Genomic DNA, 12,289 nt, shown 5'->3' with positions numbered 1-12,289 from the left:
GTCTGTCTGTCTGTCTGTCTGTCTGTCTGTCCTGCTTATAAAGGTTAGAAGACAGCTGTGGGAATGAGGTCTCTCCTTCTACCAAGTGAATTGCATCCATCAAAATTAGGTCTCAGACTTGGCAAGCACCTTTACCCCCTGACCCATCTCACCATTCTTTGTTTCCTTCCGTTTGTGGTTCGTGGTCCTGGGATGAGTTCTGTGCCTTGTGCATGCATCACATACTCCTCCCAAACAGGACGTTCTGCCCCAGAGACTGGCTCCTCACCATAGGAACGCTTCAGCTGGGAATGGCCAAGTTGCCTGCCTGTCCAGCTGGCCCTGCCTGTGCATGGAAGCCCGCATTCCTGCCCAGGCAGGCAGCCTTGTTTGTGTGGGAAGTGACTGCCCCATTGTTGGTCTCATCTTAGCATGTGGGCTAAGTGAAGCTTGCGGTCAGGTATCTCTGGGCAGGTAGAGCTGGCCAGAGGGTGTGTATGGAAAGTCTTCAGGTTGGCCCAGTTCCTTCTGGGAATGACAGCAGAGCCCAAGGTTGGGGATACAAGGAAGAGCTGAGCATCTGGGTGAAGCCAGAGCTTTGGAGAGGCTCAGTAATTCACTGGTCCCTGCACAGCCAGAGGCAGGCTAGACAGCATGCTCCTCCAAGTACACTGCGACCTCACCCTAGGCCAGCCTTGCAGCTGCAGAGACTGAGTCTGAGTCCTGCTTTACTGCTGTGTTCCCCTGAAGCCTCCCCAGTTACACCCAACTGGTTTTTCCTTTGTGTCTCTCCTCACCTTTTCCTGGACTGTGTGCTCTTGCCCCTTGTTCCCTCCCTCTCTCCCTCCCTCCCTCCCTCTTGCTTGACTCCTCCTTCCCTCCCTCCCTCTCTCCCTCCCTCCCTCCCTTCCTCTCTCCCTCTCTCCATCCCTCTTTCTTGCTTGCCCTGATGTGGGTGGGGTCCTGCTATCTGTGAGTGCTGGATCAGTGGGGGAACAGGGAGAGCCTCATATCTGGATCCTAGAATTTTTTTTGTGTGTGTGTGTGTGTGTGTGTGTGTGTGTGTGTGTGTGTGTGTAAAACAGGAAGGAGGACGAGAAGGTGGAGCTAAGTGGGGGAGATGGTGCTTGGAAGTTTGGTTCTGAGATAGGGTCTCATGTAGCCTGAGCTGCTTGCTCTGTCAGTGAGGATGACCTTGAATTTTAGACCTCCTGAGTTTTGGGATCACAACCAGCTTGAAGCAGTTTCTTCTGAGTAGGGTCCTGGCCAGGAACTAGAGGTCAAAGGTTACTCTGCCAAGATGAAAGGCCAGCACCCTTTCCTGCTTAGTGGCTGCTGTCTAAGGTGGGTCACAGCCCTTTTCTGGCATACCTGCGGACAGGTGACCTGTATCAGTATGGGGTGATTGGGCAGGTGGTCCACAGGGTGCTTGTGGGTTTTGCTGGTTGGCGCAGTGGACTGTTTCTAGCAGGGCCTGTGCTGGGTACAGGATGTGGGCCTGCTTGTTTGTGTCTGCTGTGGGCCCCTGGAAAACTGCTGGTTACCATGTAGTTGCTTCTCTTGTTCTCTTGCCCAAGCTTCTACAAGACAGGCTTGGGCTGGTCTCAACGGTTTCTGCTCCGAAAAGCCTCAGAGGAGAGACAGCCTGAGAATCCAGGACACTGCGTGCGTTATAGATCCGTCTGGATCCATGTACTTCAGGAGGTATCACTTTGCAGCATAGCTTTCCCCAGGGACAGGCACAGGATGCTAGGAGGACCCTGTTGAACTTGCCTGTGACCCTGTGAGGTGGCTTAGTGAAGAAGATGGTTTAGTCCCTTTCCTTGGGAAGTCTTCTTGGCAAATGCTCATAGCAGTCGCATTGTGGGTCTTCTTGCAGCGATTCAGAAGACTAGGATTGCTCTGTAGTGTTTGCTGGGGAGCTGAGTGCAGCTTTGTGACCCTACCATCGGGGGCAAAGGGTAGGGATCGAGGCCAGCCTGGGGTGTACTTCCACAGGACTGGACTACTCACCACTGCTCAGATGCCTGCTGGGAAGTCATGGCAGTTGACTCTAGAGCACCGGATGGAACTCACGTCCCTCCCAGGCTTTGCTGATGTCTTAGCGCCATTTCAAAGACTCACAGACGCTCAATGCGTTGCTGTGTGCCTAGGAGACTTCTTTCACAGTGTGGCGTATCTGCTAAGTTCTTAGTGGGAATTTTTGGAAGTGTTTCCTGGGAGCTCAGTTCAGATAACTTGGGCAGGAGCAGGCGTCGTCTGGAGACAGCAGAGCAGTTCACCAGCAAGTGTGTGTAAGTGACCAGCAGTGCACAGCCAGTGAGGGCTCCCTGGGAGGAGGCTCTGCTCACTGGTGCAGTGTGAGTAGAGGGACCCCTGGGATCCCCTGGTGTGTCCCCTGCACATGAGCGTCCCAGCTCACAGTGGCCCTGACTGCTGTGGCATATTGAGGGCTCCTCTTACCTCTAAGCCCTTGTAAGAGTGCTGTGACTTGCTGCTGCCACCAGGAGTGAGGTGTCACATTCACAAGTGTATAGGTGAGAGGCTTGGGGTAGAGCTCAGTACTGGAGCAGCTGCACAGTGCTGTCCTCGGCACTGCAGCGCCTCCCTACCCTAGCTGGAGTGTGGTTTCTACTCTGTATCTTGCTTTCCAGCCATCAGGAAGCTAAACACTTGTAAACTCCTAGGTGGGCTGGCCTAAGTTGTCTGTGTGCAGGTTTGTTACTGTACCTCTGGCCATGAAGGGCAGCTCTGTCCTTGACTGGAGAGAGTCCTGGGGAGAAGGCAGCGGGGCACAGCTAAGCCACTGACTGTGCCTCTGGTGGTCTCTGTGGCTTGGCCTGTAGGCGTAGTGGGAAGGGTTCTAGGGGCTGGGGTAGAGTTTCACTGCATGTCAGATGCTCAACAGATTTGTCCGAGCAGGTGCTATGGGGTCACTGGGTCAGAGTGTGGGGAGTGGGAGGCCCAGGTGTTAGTTAGGTGAAGTCTGGGGTGAGCTCCAGCATGCTTACTATGGTGCCTAGGGGCAGCGTTAGCAGCACGGGTGTGTGGAGCCCGAGTGTGATGATCCGTGTCTCAGCTCTGCCCCACGGTGAAGCCTGCCATGTTGTTCAGGCCATCATTTTGACATCTTGCCCTGAGCCAGACACGTGTCAGCCTTGTCCCTGCTCTGTCCTGAGAGCTGAGCTCTGTCAGGCAGGGACCACACCCTTGTTCACTGTGCACCAAGCTCCTCTTGCCCATCTGTTTGCCAGGGCCATAGGCTCAGCGGGGCACACTGTGGGGATCAAAAAGGACTGAGCATACTAACTGCTTTTGGATGAAGTGTTCTAGATTAACAAAACCCTTTGTGTGGTCAGGGATTTTAGGATTAAGAGACTTTTGGCTGCGCAGATGGAATCTGTTAATGACTGACTGGACGCCATTATCTTTGTCTTCCCGACAGGCTGGTTGGCACCTTGCCCGAAGGTGAGCTGATGAGGCAGCTTGGCAGCCTCACCCAGTTCACCTGGGCTCCATGTGGTATGGCTGCCACCTAGAAACAGCAGATAAACTTCAGGGTGGTGGGGGCTGTGTGGTGCACATGGCCATCACAGGCAGTAGACTCCAGCCGGGCCTCAGGAGTTTCTCAATCCCTCTGACACCAGAATTGAGTGGTGCTCCCCTGTGAAAGATCCAGGCTGTGATGCCTTCTGTCTCCTGGTTTCTACAGGGGTCTGAGACTGAAGACCTGGAGGGTTGGGGTGCGAGGAAGTTCATCTTTCTGGAGAAGTTCTCAGAGAAGATTCGGGCCTACATGTGCAGAGCTCCTGAGTTTCTTTAGGTTTCTTTCTTTATTTGCCTGAATGTATGTGTGTGTGTGCCCTGTGCCCCCAGAGCTCGGAAGAGTGTGTCGTATCCCCCAGAACTGGAATTATATCTGTGAGCCAATATGTAGGTACTGGGATCCAAATCCAGGTCCTCTGAAAGAACAGTCAGTGCTCTTAACTGCTGAGCCATCTCTTCAGACCAAACTCCTGCCGTTTTAATTTTTTTTTTTTTTTTTGAACATTTACTATTTAGCTGGGAGGCTGTCACACTTTGATAATAATCTGGCATCCCTGTTGCCTGTGCACATGTGCATGCTCATTGGGTTGGGGCTCCTGCTCTCACAGGGATTCTCTGTCACAGGAAGCACGCAGTTAATGGGGACCCGTGCAGACTAGGGCAGGCAAAAGCTCTAAGCAGAAGAGAGGGGATCCAGGTGGTAGGGTCTCGGTCAGGGAGGCTCTCTGTGCAGAGGCCTGAGTGTAGAGCACATCACGCCTGTCCAGGATAGGCGGGACAGTGAAGTCACCAGGCCCCCGCTTGCATGGCTGAATGCAGTAGGCGTGCAGTCTGCAGGGTAGAGGGTGGCCAGGACTGTTGGAAAGTGCTGCAGCCTTTGCTGTGTAAGGGCAGACATGTGGCCACATGTGGCCTTGTTGTGTTGTTTTTGACACCGAGTCTCATTCTGTAGTCCAGACCAGCCTTGAATTAATAAGAATCCTCCCTAGCCTCTCATACTAGGATTGCAGGTGTGAGCCACCACTCCCAGGAAGAGAACAGAGTCAGGAGGTAGCAGGGGTACTGGGTCTCTGAGTCCAGGCCACCCTCTAGTGTTCCAGCTCTGACAGTGACTGCAGTGGTCTCCCCGCTCTTTTTTTTTTTTTTTTTTTTTTGACAGGGTTTTTGTAGCTTTGGAGCCTGTCCTGGAACTAGCTCTTATAGAGCAGGCTGACCTCAAACTCACAGAGACCCACCTGGCTCTGCCTCCCGAGTGCTGGGCTTAAAGGCTTGCGCCACTACCGCCCAGCTTCCCTGCTCTTGCTGGTATTCAGAGCTACTGCGTTTCCCTTGGCTGCAAACCACTCTACCCCCAGTCTACTCCCCAGAGCATTTCTTCCTTCTCCAAGCTGCTAGTTCCTGGAATTGTGAAGATGTTGGGCACAAAGGTCAGGGTCTGAGGTGAAGAATTGGGGTTCGATGACCATTTTATAGCCCTGTGCTGGAAATGTGCTTCCTCCTCCTGCCCACAGAGCCTCCCCTGCATTCGTGATGGAGGCGCATCTGGAGAGAGCTGGTAGACACAGCTGGGGTCAAGCAAGCAAGGGAGGGAGACGAGTCTCCCGTGCACCAGCCATTGATTAAAGCTCTTGACTTGGAGTCCAGAGGGGGGAGATATCTAGCGTGCATGATGAACACCTCACAGGTCTCTGTTGTCACAGCTGTCCTGTGGGCCGCCAGCTCATGGATAATGACGTGGACACTTACTAGCAATTGTGGAAGCTTGGCCTTAGTGCAGGCTTTTTCTCCAACCAGTCTTGCAATTTAATTAACGTCTTTCTGTTACTCTGTGTTCTGTCACATGGCTTGGTTACCTTTCCTTTGTTCCTTATGTCTGATTTGTTCCATTGGTGTCTCCTGTGCATCTTGATTCACCTCCTCTTCCTCTCTCTCTCCCGCCTAGCTATTTTATTACACTAGTCACAGCAGTGCACCCTCATGTAGTGTACAGATGTTCTACCACAGGCTTCCCTGGGACTCAGCACCAGTGACCGCTGCCCACCCATATGTCTCTCTTAGGCTCAACAGAGGGGGCTAGTCTGTGTGCTAGAGAGGGAGGGAGGTGAGGGATAGGGGGAGAGAGAGGGAGGGAGAAACATTGTCATGTGCAGCCCAAGCTGGCCTTGAACTCTCCGTGTAGCAGAGGGAATCTAGCCTCAAACATCTGTTCCTATTGTCCCCTTTCCAAGTACTGGGGTTATTATAGGTCTAGCCCAGCTAGTCTGGAATTTGAATCTGTAGCTTAAAATGGTCTCAGACATGAAAGCATCTTCCTCAGTGCTGGGGTTCTAGGGATGTGCCACCATGCCCTTTGCTTATCACCTTGTTTTTGAGACAGAGTCTTTGTATCTCAGGCTCTGACGAAGTGACTCAGAAGGCAGAGGTGCCTGCTGTGCAAGTTTGGTGACTTGAGTTCTTGCTTTTCCTTCCCAAGACAGGGTTCCTCTGTAACTTTGGAGCCTGTCCTGGAACCTGCTCTGTAGACTAGACTGGCCTTGAACTCACTGAGATCCTCCTGCCTCTGCCTTCTGTGTGCTGGGACTAAAGGCGTGTGCCACTCCTGGCTGTTGATAACTTGAATTCTATCCCCAGAACCACATAAAGGTGAAAAGAGAGAACAAGCTCCACAAAGTTGTTTGACCTTCATGCGTGGGCTCTGGCATGTGCAATACTCCTCGCCGCCAGTTTGTATGTCTCAGACACACACAATAATAATTTAAATAATCTTACCCCCCAAAAAGTGATCTTACAGCCAGGCTGACTGATGCTCTGCCTTTACCTCCCGATGCTGGGCTCCATTGTGTGCTGAGATCAAGCCCAGGACTCCTGCTGCACACTAGGCCACTGCTCCGCCAACTGAGCGTACCTCACCCCCCCCCCCCCACTTCATTTTTATTCTGATAAGGAACAAGACTGTAGGTAGGGCATTCTCATCCACAAGCCACAAGGGTATCTGGGCTCTGAGTCCAGGGCACTGTATTTATGCTAGTTACATGTTTTGTGACAAGTGCCAAGCCTTATAGTGACGTCTCCTGTCCTTAGCTCTCCTTGATACTCATAATGTCTCTTGTCTGGGAATAACCCTGCCCTAGTCCACACCCCAAACATCTTTTCCTTCCCAGACTCTAGTCTTTCTTGCTGGTTCCTGGAATGGTGGAGACATTAGGGCCAAAGGTCAGGCTCTGGGGTAAGGAGCTGGGGCCTGGCAGCAAGTTAAGGTAGGGCTAGGAGCTGGAGCTTGGGGACAGTAGTCCCTGAGGGTCAGCCTAGGAGTTAGGGCTTGGGGATGGTAAACCCTGAGAGTCAGCCTAGGAGCTGGAGCTTGGGAACAGTAAACCTTGAGTCAGCCTAGGAGCTTGGGCTTGGGGACAGTAGGCCCTGAGGGTCAGCCTAAGTTTTTGAGGAGGCAGTGGAGGGAGCAGAAGTTACACTTCCCCACAAGGTCGTAGTGTCTCAGGGTTTGGTACTCTTTATATATAGGAACCAGCCTGGCCCCGGAGGTGGGTGCCCCCTCCCCCCCCTGAGCAGGATCAGGAGGGCGGTTTGCAGGTTGTCCCAAGCAGACCCAGGTGGGAGTAGTGGCGATGGCCCCACAGCAGCAGGTGGGAAGGATGCTCAGTCTTCTGAGACTGCTGGGGTTTCTGTCCCGAGGCTTCTTCCTCTTCCCCAGCTCCATGTTCTGGGGAAGCTCAGGTGGGGACAGCAGCAGCTTAAATACATGGACACCAGAGGTGGAAGAGCATGCGTGGCCTGGATCCCTGGGAAGGGTGAGCCGTCTGCAGCAGAGCTGCCAGCGTGGATGTGGGGAGGGACATCTTCCTCCTTGGCTTCTGACTTCTGTGTAAGTAGAGGCTACCGCTAGAGCGGGCAGGAGACTTGAATGTGGCCTTCTAGGTTAGGACACCAGTCACAGGAGTAAGCAGCACCCTTTGTCACACTTGCTCAAGGTGTTCTTGGAAATGGTTATGCGTGGACATTAGGAAGCCGTCTTTTGGTATAGTTGTGTGTGTGTGTTCCATGCAGGCCAGGTGTCCGTGATGTTTGTGCGTGTCTGTGGGCTTCTGCGAGGGTCCTATTGATGGGGGGCTGTGGTAGGAGCCCGTGAATGCTTGGTCTTCCTGGAGCTGACAGGGTTTTCCAAGATGGGCTTTCCTGGGCTAGTAAGGGGCAGGGTAGAGGGCAGGCTAGCCCTTGGGGGAGGACTCAGGACTCGTTCTGCAGCTGGGCTGTGAAGCCTTGGATCTTGAGAGCATGGAAAAGGATACAGAATGGGACCCGCCATGGGCGTACCTAGTGGTACTTAAGACTCTTCTAGAACCCATGATCTTCATTTCAGACATGTCCCCATGTGTAGTGTGACGTGGCAGCCTTCGTGGCACAGTGCCCTGGTGTCCTCTTACAGCAGTGCTTCTCTGTGAGGCACAGATGGTAACTAGAGATGTGGACAAACTCGGGGTGTCCTGAGGTAGAAAGGTGGACAGCTTGTATGCAGGCAGACCTGGTTCTATACCCATGCCACAGCCACCTCTGTGTTGGGGCATCTGGCCCAATCCCTGCGTTCAGGGGCGTGGCTGCCCCAGGGGAGAAAGGTACCTTTAAAAAGAGCCAGGTTGGGAAGAGACGCCCTGTCCCCGCCTCCCCCCCCCCCCCTTGACCCTCTGCTTCGCTGGAGCCTTGGCTTTGTAAGTGTCCCTCTTTCTCCTTTTATTAAAACTGATTTATTCTAAAAGGACTATTTTTGGTTATTTCAAATCTCCCGCATCACCTCTGCCCATCTGCCTGTTAGTTCAGGGCTCCCAGGAGGGCTGGCAGGCTCTGGCCCGCAGGGACCTTGAACTGCACTTGACCAGCAGTAGACAGTCGAAAGTTAGGGCTAGAGGCCTCTCTGGAGAAAGGCCCAGGGAGCAGTTAGGGCCAGGGATGTCAGAGAAGACCCAAAGTTCCCTCAAAGGAGCCAACTCCCCACTAGGGACTTGAGCAGCAGCAGCTGTGGCAGAGAGCAGAATGGCCTTGCACGCAGCAGTCTGGAGCACCTTAATGGTTGTAGGCAGGAGGATGAGCCTGGTTCAGCCAGCTCCCTGATGCTCGCCCCTGTTGGCTGCTTTCCTCCTAGGTTGAGACAATGTGTGGCGAAGACCTGGCAGATGCTGAGCTCACTTCCTGTCTGCACATTTCCTTTTCCCGCAGGCCTCTGGCTGTACCTGGCAGGGAGCAGCCTGCCCTGCCTCACGCTGATTGGCTCTCCTAATTTTGGGTACAGGTCAGTTCACCGGGACCTAGAAGCCCAGATTGCCATCGTGACGGAGAGCCGAGCCCTGCAGCAGCAGCTCCATCAGGTTTGTTGGAGTGGTGGGGTTCTTGGGCACATGGGGTGCAGCCATGCCATTGGTGTTCTCACGGCAGCTTTTGCCTTAGTCATTTCAGACAGGGAGCGAGATTCAGCAGACAGACAGAGTGTGTGTGGGGGGAGAAACTGGGTCCCTCAAGTCTAAGAGGAACCTTGGAAAGCCAGGCAGGCCCTGGCCTGTGGCACTGTCAGGATAGGCTTATACCCCACCCCTGGGCCTTCCCCTGGGACATGGGTATTGCAGAATGGGGTCCAGTCTTTTCTAAAAGTGAGGGTGAATAATCTCAGGGTTGACCATGGCCTTGTCCCCCACCCCCTATAGAGCGAACAACAGAAAGCTGAGAATTCATGCATGCTCTCCCTGTGAGTTTTCCTGCACCAGGCTCCGCCTTCAGAGCCCTGGACTGTGGTCTTGGAAGCAGGAGCCCCTGTGTGGGTTGGACAAGATTTCCACTGGGGTCTTGGAACGTAGGACCCTTGCTCCCAGCCAGACCTCAGGAACACCACCCATTGGCTTTTATTTTGATTATTTTTTAGCTGTGTATGTTATATGTGTATGAGATGTGAGTGAGATGTGCATTTGCCATGACACCTGTGTGAGGGTTAGAGGTCAGTTCATTGTGAATTCTACTGTGGGTTTCAAGACTGAATGCGGGTCTCAGGCTTGTGGGGCCACAGCTTTATGTGCTGAGCCCTTAGACTCCAGTGTTCAGGAGTCACTGCTGCAGCATGCTCAGAGCCCTTGCCTGATGGGTGAGGAAGTGGAATTGCTTTGTTCTTTGGACTTGCTACTGTGTCTGGGAATTGTCACTGGGGGCCAGGTGCCAGTAAGGGCTTTGTGACTGGGCAGGAGGAAGTGACAACAGCCGTGCCCTGTGTTTAGTTGGGTGACTGGGTGTGCTAGCAGATTTCCTTCTGAAGAAAGGCAGATGACCAAGGACACTCTGAGGCCGAGGACTTCCCATAACAGAGCAACTGCCGGCCTGGGAGCCGGGCTGTGGAGGAGAGGAGCCTGTGGCTCTGCACTGCAGGCTCTCCTGGCCTGTTCTCACTGCTGCAGAGAGCTGAGCACGCAGACGCCTCCACGGAGAGAGCTGTGTATGGTTCTGGCCCAGGCAAGGATGAGTTCTGGGTGATTTCGGCAAGCAAGTGCCTAGGCCTGTGTCCTGGATCCTAGTGCTGGCAAGACCCCACTTCCTGAGATGGGAGCTAAACCCACATCCTGGATCTTGAGAAAGGCCTGGCTGGTTGTGGTCTGAGCTGACTTCTCAAATGACATACTTGGGATATTTTCTTCCCAAACCTATCTCCCAGGGGCTTTTGATGGTGGGAAGGTGGCTGCCCACGCGCATTGATTCAGGGTCTGTGAAGTGCAGAAATGTCTTTCTAGATAGGTCCATTTGCTTCAGTATACTTTAAGGCCTGCAGCTGGCCTCCTGACCCTTCAGTGTCTGATTGTGCCATGTGGTATAAGCTGCGCATGCCCAGCCTCCAGCCCATAGTGCTGCAGTCTGTGGTCCCTGCACTCAGAAGGCCTGTTGCAGTTCTCCTGGGACCCAGGGAAGGGCCCTGTCTGGGTATTGAGTCTTGAAAATGGAAGATATTTTTATCAGAGCCCGAGTCCCTCCCTGGTAGAGCAAACAATAAAAACTGAAAGCTTCCTGGTTGTGTTCAGAGAACACAGCTTTTCTCTGTGACCTAAGAGGCTCCTTGCACAGCACTGTGACCTCTACCAGCTGACTTCCTTCTCTGTCCCTGCTCTGGCGTCTGTGAGGACACCGAAGCACTTCTGGTAATTTAATTGAGATCTTGGCTTGGTGTTTACTGAAGAGCTGAACTGGAGCTGGGTCTGTGGAGACTTCTGCAGGCCAGCCCCTCCCCCAGAGGCCAGTGTTCTTGACTTGGGGACTATCATGATGGGAAAGCCAGCTGTGGGGACACAGTTTGAAAGTTTGGTGTGGACAATGGCCTCAGGATGCTGCCTTCGTGATGAAGGTCACAAGTGTGGAAGGTTCAGGAGAGGTGAAGGCAGGCACTGGGTCCCCACCTCTGTGTGGGCAAAGCTTTTCTGAAGGGTCTTGGGTGAGGCATCTTCTCATTGTTGGCTGGAGGAACTGCTGAGGAGTCTGTTCCTTCCTGTGGGTGCTGCTGCCCTGTGAGGCTCTGTCAGGCTCCTGTGCTGATGGTTACCATGCTGTGACCTTAAGTGTGGGTGCAGATGTGACCCCAGCTGCTCATGGACGTGCGGGTATAAGAGGACAGTGTGGTAGGGTAGCCACAACCTAACTCCATTGAAGGCAAGCGCGTCTGTCCTAGTCTTCATTAGCACCTTCCTGTGTGTGTGTGTGCACATGTGTACATGCCACATGAACGTGGAGGTCAGAGGACAGCTCAAAGGAGCCCATTCTTGCCTGCTCTACAGGCTGTCAGCCTTGGTGGCAGCGCCTTCGCCAGCAGCCGTCCACCCGCCCACATGTGGGTTTTAGAACTCGGTTTTAAAAGTGAAAGTTTAAACATGGTTTGCAGCAGAAAAAAACTGTCTCTGTCGGACTCATTTGGATCATTCTGTCTTTGTTCTGGGAGCCTATGGGAGGCCTGATTCTTGGCCTTCCAAGTCCAAGGAGCCAACCGCTGTGGATGGGAAATACTTAAGGAGAATTGCTCTCCTACCTGGACGTGCGCAGGCTTTGTCTTGTAGTCCCTGAAGAATGAAATGTAACATCATACGTGATGTCGATATATTACATATATTTACAACTGCATTAGGTAAGGAACCCTGAGCTGAAAAGTCTGTGAGACAGGCCTGGAGAGCAGGGTGTGTGTATTGCTCTTGTAGAGGACCCAAGTTTGGGTCCCAGCATCCGCATCAGGAGGCTTACAATGGCCTGTGACATCAGCTCTAGGGGATCAGATGCCCTCTCCAGCATCTGTGGACACTGCATGCATACACTCATCTATGTGCAGACACAGATCAAAGTTGATGTGAGAGGCAGGCCAGGTGGCCTGTCATACCAGCATCTCTGAAGCTGACCCAGGACTGCAAATTCAAGGTCAGCCCAGGTAACTTAGTGAGATCCTGTCTTAGAGTTTAAAAACAAGTGGGGCTGACTGGGGGCTGTAATTCAGTGGCAGAGGCTCTCTCACCTAGTAGGCACCAGACTCTAGGCCAGGTGCTAGCACTGTTTTTTTGTTTGTTTGTTTGTTTAAAAAAAGGTAAAAGTAGATCTGAGGATGTCCATGCCACCATTTGATTTGGGGGGGGGGGGGATTTGAGCGTCTGCAGGTTCTGGTGTCTGTAGTGGTCATGTATTCCAAGGGACCATATATATATATATATATACACACACACACACGTGTGTGTCTGGCTTCTGTCACTTT

At 53.1% G+C, this 12,289-nt stretch overlaps 1 protein-coding gene across 1 annotated transcript in view; it reads left to right on the top strand.

Moving 5' to 3' along the window:
• The window catches only part of Pgs1 (phosphatidylglycerophosphate synthase 1), a 37,564-nt gene that overhangs the window by 21,694 nt on the left and 3,581 nt on the right, over positions 1–12,289 (top strand). Inside the window, exon 8 of the mRNA XM_038325777.2 lies at positions 8,752–8,900. Within this exon, the coding sequence (XP_038181705.1) occupies positions 8,752–8,900 (149 nt within the window). The remainder of the gene's footprint in view (positions 1–8,751; positions 8,901–12,289) is intronic.

The sequence above is a fragment of the Arvicola amphibius genome, chromosome 4 (assembly GCF_903992535.2).
Source record: "Arvicola amphibius chromosome 4, mArvAmp1.2, whole genome shotgun sequence".
Taxonomy (NCBI): Eukaryota; Metazoa; Chordata; class Mammalia; order Rodentia; family Cricetidae; genus Arvicola; species Arvicola amphibius.
Note: the sequence above shows the minus strand (reverse complement) of the source record. Positions and strands in the feature narration are given on the sequence as shown.